The sequence below is a fragment of the Propithecus coquereli genome, unplaced genomic scaffold (assembly GCF_000956105.1).
Source record: "Propithecus coquereli isolate 6110/MARCELLA unplaced genomic scaffold, Pcoq_1.0 Scaffold491, whole genome shotgun sequence".
NCBI classification, from domain to species: Eukaryota; Metazoa; Chordata; class Mammalia; order Primates; family Indriidae; genus Propithecus; species Propithecus coquereli.
In genome coordinates, this window is record NW_012150741.1 from 940363 (window position 1) to 953870 (window position 13508).

At 43.7% G+C, this 13508-nt stretch overlaps 1 protein-coding gene across 1 annotated transcript in view; it reads right to left on the reverse strand.

Moving 5' to 3' along the window:
• Nucleotides 1–5176: 5176 nt before the first annotated feature.
• Nucleotides 5177–13508, reverse strand: part of KDM5B (lysine (K)-specific demethylase 5B) — a 76371-nt gene continuing 68039 nt past the window's right edge. The window contains exons 23-27 of the mRNA XM_012655938.1: nt 11827–12312; nt 10279–10390; nt 9333–9487; nt 7491–7811; nt 5177–6959 (exon numbers count right to left, since the gene is read on the reverse strand). Coding sequence (XP_012511392.1) covers nt 6822–6959; nt 7491–7811; nt 9333–9487; nt 10279–10390; nt 11827–12312 — 1212 coding nt within the window. The 3' untranslated portion in view covers nt 5177–6821. The remainder of the gene's footprint in view (nt 6960–7490; nt 7812–9332; nt 9488–10278; nt 10391–11826; nt 12313–13508) is intronic.

The window sequence follows — 13508 nt, forward strand, 5'->3', positions numbered from 1 at the left end:
CGGAAGGTGCCATCTGGCGGCCAAGCCGAGAGTGGCAAGCAGAGGTGCCTCCAGTCCAGCAGGCTCAGAGAACAAGCGCCAAATGAAGTCGGCGGGAAGCAAGGGCGCCGAGCCCAGAGCTCGCACACCCGGGCGCATCATCCTACTTCTTCTTCAAACTCTCCTCTGCTCTGCTTTCTGGACATTCTTCCCCTGGATCCAATTAAGACCTACTCCAGTTGTTCACTCAGCTCCTTGAAGAGTTTCTCTGGGTGTGGTGGGGGGGAGTGGCGTGGTATGGAAATGAAGAGAGCGTGGAAACAAGATGTGGCGGCCGCGTCCCCCAGGACCTCTGCTCATCTTCCAAGGCGTGAGAAAGTCCAGGAGCCTGTGCCCGGGACCTGCCTCCTCTTGCGAAACTGCAGCCGAGGACACGCGTCTGTGGAACCCGCCGCGTTACTGACCGTGTGCTCAGTCTCAGCGGGGGAAAGAAAGCTGACCGTTGCTGAGGCATTTGGCCCCTTCGAGGGTCGCCATTTCAAGGCTAACCATGGCTGCCAGATTTTGAGACATCTCACAAAAGCACCTCCCAATCAGGGCCACAAAAAAAATTGATCAGTGACTGAAGGTTAAAGCCTAGGTCACATTTGCCCACTCTGTTACCTTCCAGCCTAATTTGGGGATGTGGAGACAGGGACAGAGACATGAAGCAGGTTCTCCAACCCCAGGACCAATATTCTTAGTTGAGACCTGCAGAAAGCCTTGGAAAAAGGGCTCACGCCTGTAATTCTGACACTTTGGGAGGCTGAGGCAGGAGGATCACTTGAGTTCCACCAGCCTGAGCAACATGGTGAGACCCCGACTCTACAGAAAACCAAAAAATTAGCTGGACATGGTAGTGCATGCCTGTAGTCCCAGCTACTAGGGAGGCTCAAGTGAGAGGATCACTGGAGCCTGGGATTGAGGCCACGGTGAGCTACAATCGCACCACTGCACTCCGCCTTGCATGACAAGTCTCAAAAAACAAACAAACAAACAAACAAAACCACCTCTGGACAAAGAACCAGCAAAGTAACAATCAGAGGAATAGCTCTTCCTTACAATAAGGCCCAGATCAGTCTTATCTGATTAGAGTCTACCTCTCCTGGGACTGGAATGGGCGAGTTAAGTTCTTACACCTTGAACGGTCATTCTAAGGAACAGTGACCATGACAGGCGATCATTCTGCATTAAACGAAAATTCCAGGTGTGTCATAACTGGTCAGCGAATTAGGAGAGCTCCAGAAGTTATGGAGCATCTTTAATAGCAGCCATCTCCTAGGAGCTTAGAAAGTCTTGCAAGAGCTGGACCATGTGACTTAAAGGCAGCACTCTCTTAACAAACTTGAAGTAACTAAGCTCTAACTCTACATTCCTTCTGTGAAATGTGCTCACAGTAGCATGCCCTCTTCTGTTCTCACCAGTTGAGTGGTATTTGTTCCTAATCACAACTAGCCAGCCTGTTACAGTAACTGTATTTTAATTACTACATAAGCCAACGAAATGAGTGTGAAGAGTTGTGTCTACAAAATCAGATTGAGTTACTTGTAAAACTTGCTGTCAATTTAGGTATGGGTGAAATTCTTCTAAAAGGTTGGAGAAAATGAGTAAAAATCTAGAATCCTAAAATCAAATTCCTTCATGTTGTCTAAATTCTTTATCCATTTTAAAGCCCAAGCTGAAAATCATAAATAATACATTATGGTTATTATAAATGAAGGCCCTCATCCCCAAACTGCAACTTTTCTCAATTTTAGAGTTTATTATATGAATGTTTACCTATGATTTAGGTTAAAATCAAATCTTTCTATCCTTTAACTTTCTGATTAACATCAAACCACCTGTCCCGATCATATGCAAAAAGGGCTTTCCTTTGTGTGTGTTCACACAGAACGTGGGCAGGGAAAAGGTTTTGGCAGGAAAAAGGAGGCGACGCTTGCAACTGCACTCCTCTCCAGCTTCTAGCTAGCAAAGTTTGCCAGGAGCTAAAATTTCTGGGGATGGTGCGTGTGTATGTGTGTGTGTGTGTGTGTGGGGAGGCGGTCTTTGGACATTTAAATAGAGCAAATAACTTTTGTTTCCTCAGAAAGGCAACTTTTTCTCTATTTTCCCATCCAAGGGGAAGCAGAGAGAATAATTCTTTGGCCTCCACTCACCTGGAACAGATAAATGACTTCACCATTCCATTCTTCTGTATGTAGCAGATTATCCTGAAAATAAAAATGGTACCCAAACTCACCATATTCCAGCCCTGCATCCCTGTACAATTAATTAACCCAGAACCAAAACAGGGAGCTGGACTATCTGTTCTGCTGTTGCCTGGCTTAGGTGTTCCAACCACCCTGATAAAAATGTAAGGTGCACTCTTGTGTCAGCAATATTGAAACATGAAAATTTGTTTACATAAATGTGGAGGGAGAAGTGAAATATACACACTTCGAATTGATTCTTTATACCTTGAAAATGGATTTACGACAGTATTACTTCATACAAATTCCTACTTTATACAATTTTTTGGTTTACGCAGATTTTCAGTAACATTTCTATTACAAGTTACACGTGTGGAACCTCTTAAAGTTGAGAAGCTGAAAAGAGCCACGTGCAGGGGACTGGTGATGGGCGAAGGGGGTGAAGCCATCACTCTGGTGCTTCCTGGTCACCGGGAGTTGAGGTAGGACCCCGACGCTCACGGGGAGCTCAGCAAGGCCGACACTGCCATCTTCATTGCTTTCCTCAGCTCTTCTTCCCAACAGGCGACGACGCTTCATCAGAAGGGGATTGTGTTTTCTGCAGCGTTACAGCGCGGAAAGACCATTTTAATATAGGCCGACACCCAGCACAGACTAACATATAGTCAATCTGTTAATAAATAACCAGCTCTGGGCCGGGCGCGGTGGCTCACGCCTGTAATCCTAGCACTCTGGGAGGCTGAGGCGGGTGGATTGCTTGAGCTCAGGAGTTCGAGACCAGCCTGAGCAAGAGCGAGATCCCGTCTCTACTAAAAATAGAAAGAAATTAATCAGACAACTAAAAATATATAGAAAAAATTAGCCAGGCATGGTGGCGCATGCCTGTAGTCCCAGCTACTCGGGAGGCTGAGGCAGAAGGATTGCTTGAGCCCAGGAGTTTGAGGTTGCTGTGAGCTAGGATGATGCCCTCTAGCCCAGGCAACATGGTGAGACTCTGTCTCAAAAAAAAAAAAAAAAATTCAAATTTCCACAAATAAATAACCAGCTCTGGCTTAATGCCTGGCGATGGACAAGAATCTTAAATACTTACTATCTTCTGTTACGGGTATGTAGCATCTATAAACCATTTCAGTCCGTTATACGACAAGAAACTTAGGATTGAGCCCAGAAAAACACCCATGGGCACTAAATACCAATCAATGCCTGCTCCAAACCAGAAGCAGGTCTTAATGAACTGCCAAATATCCATCATCATTTTGAGTGGAAAAAAAGGGCAGAAACCCATTACAAAATGGCCTTTGGAGCACAGCCCTGATAGGTGGGAAGTAAGCCGTGTATAACCCCCTTCCAGACAGGCGTCCACTCTGTTCTCAGGCTTATCCTGCACTAATACCCAAGGGGCCATGTTGCTTTTTATGGTGGGTATAATGGCAAATTAGGTGCATCTCAGACACGTCTGCCAAAATATAAAATCCAAAACCTCCGGATTTTTGTGTCTCATTTTCTTAAGCTCTGCATGACAGAATGAAGCAGGGAAATTCAGGGGTTTTTTTTGTTGTTGTTGTTGTTTTGAGACAGAGTCTTCCTCTGTCGCCTGGCTAGAGTACAATGGTATCAGCCTAGCTCACAGCAATCTCAAACTCCTGGACTCAAGAGATCCTCCTGCCTCAGCCTTCGGAGTAGCTGGGACTACAGGCATGCGCCACCACGCCTGGCTTACTTTTTCTATTTTTGTAGAGAAGGGATCTCACTCTTGCTCAGGCTGCTCTTGAACTCTTTGAGTTCAAGCAATCTTCCCACCTCGGCCTCCCAGAGTGCTAGGATTACAGGTGTGAGCGACCACATCCAGCCAAAATTCAGGTTTTTACCAACCTCCAAAAGTGACATCTCTGCTTTAGGTTAACCTTGAGAGAGACAAATGAGCTACACCTCCCAGAATGCTGAAACAGAGCTGTAAGAAATTAACCTCCTTTACGGCTACTCCAAATTACACAATCTTTCTTCAGGTTAGAGGCTACAGAAAGCAAACCCTTTATTCTACACAAAAAATCCCTCAGAGTCTGATCTGGAAGGAAAAACAAAAAACAAACAGTGGTTGGAGGTAAGGTGCTGAGTTCACCAGATTCTTTCCTTACCCACTGGCCCTCTGACGCTCCTACTGGCTCAAGCTAACACAGTCCTTCCCCTCCCCCACCTCATGTAGTGGCAGGACTACTGAGAGGGAAACTCAAGTGTCATTCCGTGTGTATTTTATCTTCTCTCCACAAGAGTTCAGAGGTTTCTCTAGGGTAAAGGCCAGCTTCACAGCTAACACATAATGAAACATGGTTTTTACATGATAACGTCAGTCTGTAGTCTTTATGGGTACATAAAAGGCATAAATTGGAAGATAAACGGACCTCTGCATTCACTTTTGGTGTTCGATAGTGTACAGGTATGAGGAACACTGGAAGACAAAACCCAGGCATTGTTATTTAGTAGCAGTATAATTATGGACAACTGATATTCTCTTTACCTTCAGCATCATCGCACGTAAAAAGATCAGTGGTTCTCACCTAGTGAGAGGAGACGGTTCAAACACACACATGCCTATCTCTCCCCCCTCACTCAGAGATACAGAGGTTCTACCTCAGCAAGGATGCTGCTGTCAGGGATTGTTACAACCTACACGTGAAGAAAAACTACTGGGGGTGGTGTGCTTACAGACGGGCAAAAGCTCTCTAAAGGCAAAGGCTTTATTCTAGCAGCAGTGTCTCCTTTTCAACTTACTTTCTCGTGGAAGGTGAGGACTGGGACAGTTGACATCCTGTCCCAATGCCAAGGGGGTTCTAAGAATTTGGACACTAAAAAGGCCAAACCACTTTTGTTCCAGATTGTACTCTGGAGACTATTCTTCTCTGTTGGCCCCAGAACCCCCACCAGACAAGGAGAAACATCACAACTGCAGGAAAACTGCAGACAACTAGAAGTCATTCGTAAAGAGATTTAATTATTTGAATTGCATAAAAGGGGATAGTACATTTAAATCTCTGCTACATCACAAACTGCTGTTGTTTTGTTGTTGTTTATTTTGTTAAAGACCCACCAGTTTTACCCATGTTTAGGTTTATGGCTATAGAATGTGGGGAAAACAAATATTAGCAACAGAATAGGAAAAATTAAGCAAAAGTCTGCTTTGTTCACCAGAATGCCTTCTGTACTTTAAAACAGAGCCCTTTAAGAAAAAAGGAGGGAAAACAGCTTTGGGCTACCCACAACCAATGATGACAGCTAGAGTTAGAAAGAGACAGGAAAGGAAACCAGAACAGCAGAGCCTGGGGATTCACAAGTTCCCCCTCAACCCATATACTAAACCCAGACTTCTAGGAGGATGAATCTTCCTTAGATTTCCTTCCAATCTTAACCCTAAACCAAATTTCCCTGTCAATTCGAATATAATAAAGGCATCATTTCCACGAGGAGGACTGATTTGAGGATTGAAGTGATTTGCCAACATTGAGAAAGCTTATCAAAAAAGAGCATGGCTTTAAAGACAGGTTTTAGTCCTTGAAGACAGGGCGGTTCTTTATTAGCGGGGGCTGGAGGCATATGGCCCACCAAACAGAGCAGGACACAAAAGAAGAATCCCCTAATGTTGTTCACAGGTAACATCCACTGCTGTCACAGCCTGGCTGGGCAGAAGCAAAAGCAAGCAACCCGTTCTAGCTCTGCAAGCCCACAAGGTAGAAGGGCAGAAGCAGCTGTAGTCTAATGGCTCTAAATAACCAGCATTTAGTGTTATATTAGGACCAAGGGTTTATTCCACAACATAAACTGCGACATTTCATACAAGCTACCGAAAAATAGGGGAGAGGAAGGAGGGGCAGGGAGAAAGCCAAAGTACAGCTGTGGCAATTACTTACAGAGCAGTCTCTTTTCTACATCACCAGTTCATCAGTGACACTAGAAACTAGACATTTGCGTTCTGCACATCAACCAAATGCTAAAGCACCGACACACTGTTCAGAAGTTTGTTTTGTTTTGTTTTAATTCCAGCCACTGAAACCAACATAGAAGTTATTGCTCAGATAAATAAACCTAGTCTACCAGGAAAAAGAAAAGTGGATAAAGAAAAAACGAAACAAACAAAAACCCCAAAAGTGAAAAACTTAAAAAGTTCCCCAATGTGGTGGTAACAGAGTAAACAAGGGAGAGCTTCCTCAAATGAGGATTTACTGGAATTTCTGGTGCCCTTCTGGGCACTGAAAGTGAGTTGGACTCCTAAGCCGGTAAATCCCAGACAGAGGTAAAATTTTAATGCTGTACATGAAAAGGTGCAAACTTCAATGCCTTCCAAATTGGTGGAAACCCCTGCAAAAAACAGTCAGCTTTTAAACCTCAACAACCACAAACAGCTCTTAAGGAAAAAATACAAAAAGTGTCAAAAATTTTTTTAGTTGTTTTTTCTTTTTTTCAAAGAGTCCTGGAAAAATGATCCCATAAGGAATAGAAATAGCACCGTTTACAGGCTGGCTTGAATACCAGTCCTGTGGCTTTGCTGAGATTTGAAGAAATCCTCTTGGTTGGAGTCCTGAATTACATTAAGTAGGGGTGGTGGTGTCTGTTTTTGTGTTTTTACTTTCGGCTTGGTGCGTCCTTCACAGCACAGCGCACACAGATGTAGTCTTCTTTCTCTGCCATCTCTGGGGAGACACCAACACAGACCTGATGAAACCACTGATTGCAGCTGCCATCACACTGGACCCAGTCCACCTGGTTACAAAGAGCAGGAAGATGGGGTTTTCAGAGGAAAAAATGGATTCAAACTTGGGCAGGCCAGCCTCAAGATATTCAGGCCGTTCGACACTAACGGCCACCGTCCCATCACTGGGACTTCTGGCACAACAGCTAAGCCAAAGGAGTGTAGCCGGCCCCCCAGCCAAAGCAACTGAGTCAAAGTCATTCTTCAGGTCATGTGTGCTCTGGGGCTTAGACAGCGCCGCCCTGCGATAAGTAAGCCAAAGGGCGCTACGTCAGCATCCCTCCCACCTTCTCAGTGCAGGACGGTGAAAGCTGGAGGAGCAAGAAAAGGAAAAAGGGAAGAACAAGAGTTTCTTCAAGAAAAGGGAGGAGACCCAGGAACGATGGTGAGAGCAGAGATATCAGTGGGGGAGGGCTGAGCAATCCATTCAGATCAGCTCAAAGCAGGTAAGCAGAAGAGAAAGACCCAGCGAGATGAGGTCTAGCTTACAGGGTTTCTGAGTTAAGGGAAAGCACGTCCTCTATGGCCCAAACTTCACTGACCTCATCTCCTTCTGGCTGCAGGCAGCTCACAGCTGGGCAGATGGCATCTTCATCCTCAGAGTCCTCCTGCTCGGAATAGGATGTGTCTGAGGGCAGGGAATGAGTTTCGGCTGAACGGACTAACTCATAGCTACGTTCTTTCTCTAACTTGAAACTGTTCATGTCCTTGGGGTGGCTCAGTTTGATTTTCTTCTTTTTGGGGGTCCGCATTTTTTTAACTCGATCCCATCGCTCACTGGAGAGGCTCTCTCTTTCCAGGCGTCTCTTCAGTTTTCTCTCAAGACTGTTAATTCCATCTCGCTTTCCTCGGCAACAGTCATTCTGGGTAGAAGACAGGCAAATTCAACTTTAGTCTACAGTTTGCCTACTACTAAAACTAGTGAAGCTAAAGAGAATGAGAGAATTAGAAATCCAATCCCCCGATCCATAGTGAAAAATACTGCATCCTAACTACCACTACCACCTCCTCCCCCAAGTCCTACAGGACAACCAGTTTTGAGTTTAACTTCCTTCCCCCCTCACTATTAGTGCTACCAAAGGAACACTGGAAAAAGGCAACATTAAAGATGTCATTAGCCCTCAAATTAGCCAACCAATACCAGAAGATGCAGAGATGCCTACAAAGAGTCTTCCTTTAGCCAAATCCACGAGTGAATTACCACTATATAGTTTCTATCTAGGTTTTTGTTTTGAGACAGGGTCTTGTACTGTCACCTGGGCTAGAGTGTGGTGGTGTCATCATAGCTCACTTCAACCTCAAACTCCTGGGGCTCAACTGATTCCTCCTGCTTCAGGCTCCAACTAGCTGCGACTACAGCTGTGCGCCACCATGCCCAACTAATTTTCATTTTTTATAGAGACCGAGTCTCACTATTGTCCAGGATGGTCTTGAACTCCCGAGCTCAAGCAATCCTCCTGCCTCAGCCTCCCAAAGAGCTAGGATTACAGGCCTGAGCCACTGTGCCTGGTCCTATTTAGGTGTTTATATGTATGTCCTTTGACCTGTAGGCACCTAAGGAGCCACACTAGTATGTTCCTTCTTTAAGGACATACACTCGCATCCTTAATAGAAGTAAGGTGCATTAACTGAACACAATCAATGATGTGCCATACTATTTGGTATCATAATAAAAAATAAAACGCTAAACACCAGTATTAGCCCTCATGCTATTTTTACTGAGGTTCTTCCCTAAATTGGCTTCAGTCTTCCTAGTAGGTTTCTATCCTAACTGTATCTTCAGGGGCCTTAAATGTGATAGCTCAGTTTATCAGAAGTAGTAGTAGTATCTTTAGCTATGCTAAGAAATGGGATATTATTGTGTATCCTTCAAGTAAGTGAGCATTCAAAATGGGCATCCTCTGTCTGATCACCCAGTTCTCACACCAGCTGTCTTGTTAGGTTTGCAGGAGTAACTGAAAGCACGTACGAAATGTTAACTCTAGGAATATCTCTGATTTTTGAAACCTTTATTCCAAAAGCCCTTCCCAGCTAGGAGATCACATTTTCATCTACATAGCATTTCTCTGATGGAGAAAAATAATCTTGCTTCACACCATTATCACATGGGAATGATGAGGAGTAACCTGCTAAAAATAAAAAAATAATTTCACATAGTGACTTAAAACAGGACCAAATCCGGGCTGTGAGAGCCCAAACTGTAGCAGATGGTGCCCAGCACCCATCTTCTCACTGACAGCCTTAGGAACAGAGTTGTGGGGTAGTTTACATCCTTTTCTGGATCCAAGATGCCATCTCATTCACCAAACTACTTAGATGCGATGACACTAAAAAGCCTGCCCCAGCCCCGCCCCGCCTTCCTCAGCAGCCTCCAAGACACTCACCTTCTCACCACCGGGTCTAACCGGTGAGCTTCGGTCAGTTTGCTGAGCTGGGCTTGGCTTTGCAAGTAAAGTCTGGTAAAGTTCCTGAATTTCAGGAAGGGATACCTGGAGCAACTGGGCTTCCATCAACAGTTCATTCACTTCTGGACTAATGCCTGTTAAAGACCAGACCAAGTCAAAATGATGACAACAAAGAGTGTTTCACATTCACATTTGGACCTGTGGGGTGAGTGGAAGGACTATCCCTCAAACTGTATCACCCTCTCTCTCCTTCTTCAGTTACATTCAGTTGAAGTTGGGTTTACTTCATGTGCCTAAAGCCGCGCTGTAACAGAGCCCAAACTAGATTTCCTAAGTCTTCTAACACCAAATCCTCTTCTTACTTAACTTATTGCTAATGAAGAAGAAATGAGAGCTCTGCCTTGATGGCTTTTAATAGAAAGTACAGAAACAAACTGACAGCTGAGGACACGAACAACCTGAGCGGATCAAGGATCTCTGACCACGTCACTGGACACACACTGAGACGGCGTGACTAAGGAGCAGGACTCCGCTTGTAGTTTTAGGCAGAACTCATGGGGTAGACAGGAAAAAAGGAGGCAGTTTTCAAACATGAATTATCTCTAAGACCCCCCCACAATTCTCCTAAGTAATGAAGCAACAGGGGGCTCATGACTTAGCATCTGACCTAAATGCTTGGTATTTAATCATCAGTTGGCATGGGATAATCCCTTTCGCCTCTGAAAGCAATGGCTATAAAGCCTTCCTGTTTCCTTTGCATTTATAAACCTTGAAATGTGATCCCTCCCCATCTTGCATATCCATATTTAAGAATGCATATTTAAGAATAAAGTCCTTTTTAATGATATCTGATCATCTATAATAAAAACCTAGTACAAGATCACCTGTTACTATTCAGCCCTCAAAATAATAACAAAATACAAACCATGGAGGGGAATACAACTCCGTCCAGTAGAGAAGGGAGAGTGCAAATATGAGGTTCTATTGTCCCAATCATCAGGCAAGGAAAAGGATGTTGTGCCAGGAGGCTGAGATCCCTAAAGGAGGGAAAACATTTTATAATGAGGCTTTTTTATGATTAAAAATACTCCCATCAGTCCAATGAAAGTAGCAAGAGTTACCAGGCAGGCAACCAGAAAAAAGACTTGATTCTCCCAAACTGAAAAGAGTCTCTCGGCATTTTAGGATCAGCCAAATCAACTCATAGCCTCCTGAAGACCAAGCTTTTAATCTTTTCGGTTTCACTTGGACTGATTTCAGAGATGTAGAAGATCATTGGGAAATAAGCCATTTTATTTCCTCCGTGTCAGAATAGATCATGTAGCCTTTTAATCCTTATTGATGGGTATAATGTGATGAACACAGACATGTGTCCCCCTCCCCTCTGAGTAATCAAAGGAGGACCTGTTGGAAATCATTCACAACCACCTCCCTATCTTCCTTTAGTAAAGACGCTAGGGGAAACATTCCTTTGACCACAAATTAGTAAATAATAGCTGTGTCCTTTCCCTTTATTAATGAAGGTAAACTAGCACATCCTGGGTAAAGAATACAGATGACTCCACTGTGGGCTGCCCAGGTGGCCACAACTCATCTATGCAACAAATACTTAATTGATCATCTGCTACGTGCCGGGCACTGTATTTCAGAAACGAGGAAAGAGATCAAAAACCAAGGGAACAAATAGGACAGAGACCATTTTTTGGTTTTTACCTCTGATCTTATCAATAATTTGACTTATATAATTAGTATGTTTGTGTTCATATGGCACAAGAGAGCTGTGGTATCTCTGATAGAGAAATATGTATTAAATTTGAAAGTTATCAAATTAACCTTATAAAAAATTCAATACTGCCCTCTTGATTGTAATTGCTGATGTCTTCACATTCTTTCCCTGCAGCCACCTATAGAAAAAGACAGAAAACCCTACCCACCCCAGTGATGGTGACAAGAATCTGCTTTTTGGCAGAAAGATCACAAATGGTATGAAACCCATAGTCTTTCCTCTGAAGCAACACAGCGCTCAAACACTTTCAATAACTTTTCTTCCTAGAAGGGCAACAAGAGACAGAAGGCAAGAAGCACTTTTCCTTTCTCCTAAGCGACTTACATGAGGTGAAGCAGGGAAAAAAATTTTTTTAGTCAAGCAAAAATTTAGGAATATATATATATGTATATGTTAAATATATATGTGAGTTAACACACATATAAAAGGAAAAATTGTTTGTATATGTGAAAAGGTAAACATGTGTTCTACAGAAACAGCGCTTGAGAAACAACTCCTGACTATCAGGAGCAGAGGAAACTAGAAGAACACAGCAGACAGGCACGATCTTCGAAGTGGGAAGCTACAGTACGGCGAGCGCCGGCAACAGGAAAGCAATCACCAAGGCATAGCAACATCAGAGCTATGGGTTCAGGAGAAAAGTAATGAGCTCTGGAAATTCCAATAACCCAAAAACTCCGGATTCACCTTGTTTGTCTCTGACACCTGTCCTGCTGAAGCTTGCCATCTGCTATATAACAGTCCTGAGCCCACTCGATCTTGCACAAATTTCAGATTCCCTGACGAAAGCAGTTGCTGGGCTCTGTGTTGCCAGTTCACGGTTCTTTCAATCATATAGCGAAGTGCATCTCCCTCAGGAAGGCGAACTCGGATACGCTGCAGGGAGGCCAGGAGGGGTAGAATCTTCTCTAACGGAGGTTTCTCTGACCTCCGGCAATGGGGACAAAGCCAGATTCGGGGACCTTGCGAAATACTGGGTACTGCCACACAGCTGGTATGGAAAGCATCCCTGCAGAGTTCACACTGGATCATAGGAGCAGCTGGGGCCTTCTGACACAGGCAGACTTTCATCTCTACATCTTGGATAGGCGACAGCAATTTCCCTTCATTGGCGAGTCTGAGAGCCTGCAAGGCTTCCATTTCCCTTAGGCGAGCTTCCCCAAGAGTTGCCATCTGAAAAGGAATTAATAATCAAGGATAATGAGTTTGCCTTTCCCTAAAATTCAACGTCCTAACAGTTAAGAGCCTGTGAGTAGATTATCTGCATTCAAATCCTGACTCTGCCTCACATTAAACGTTTTTTTTTCTCTTGAGATAGGGTCTTGCTCTGTAGCCTCAGCTAAAGTGCATGAGTGTCATCACAGCTCACTGCAGCCTCAAACTCCTAGGCTCAAGCGATCCTCCTACCTCAGCCTCCCAAGTGGCTGGGACTACAGGCATGTGCCACCATGCCCAGCTAATTTTTCTATTTTTAGTAGAGACGGGGTCTTGCTCTTACACGGGTCTCAAACTCCTGGCCTTAAACAATCCTCCCGCCTCAACCTCCCAAAGGGCTAGGATTACGGGCATGAGCCACTGTGCCCAGCCCAGCCTCACACTAAGCTTTGTGTGTAACCTGGGGCAACACATTCCACTATGGCTAAATTTCTGCATGTATAAAATAGAGGTGATAATAGTGCCCATCTGACAGGCTGCAATGATTAAATGAGAAAAGAGTGATAGGATGCTCTGCCTGGCAGACAGTAAACACAGTGTGGGCAATTAGTTAACATACATCACTTCTTTAAAAGTCCCATTTCTTTCACATTTATCACCTAGAAAATTTACTTCTCTTGAAAAGATACAGGATTTTCACACTCTTTGTCTCATAATATCTGAAGTTATCCATTTGTTTTTGATTCCATTAGCTTCTGTGTTCTTCTAGAAAGGCAAGTTTCAAACAGACACATAAACATTTCAAGGACGAGGGACTGTATCTTTCAGTTAGTCTTTACAAAACAAACTACAGATATAATAGCGGACCAAAGTAGCTGCCTTAAAAACAACCAAAATGGTGCTTAGATGGGAGAAATCTATCTAGAACCTGACTGAATGTACAAATAGATACCAAAGAAAGTCTATCAAAATACATAAATAAATCAAGGTAATTCTATGTCAATCATGACAAGAGGTCAGGCAGCTACAAAGAAATAGAAAGGGGATGTCCCCAGAGAAGAAATAATAATAATAATAATAAAAAAAGAAAGAAAGAAAGGAAAGAAAGAAAGAAAGGAAAGGAAAGAAAGGAAAGGAAAGGAAGGAAGAAAAGAAAGAAAGAAAGAAAGAAAGAAAGAAAGAAAGAAAGAAAGAAAGAAAGAAAGAAAGAAAGA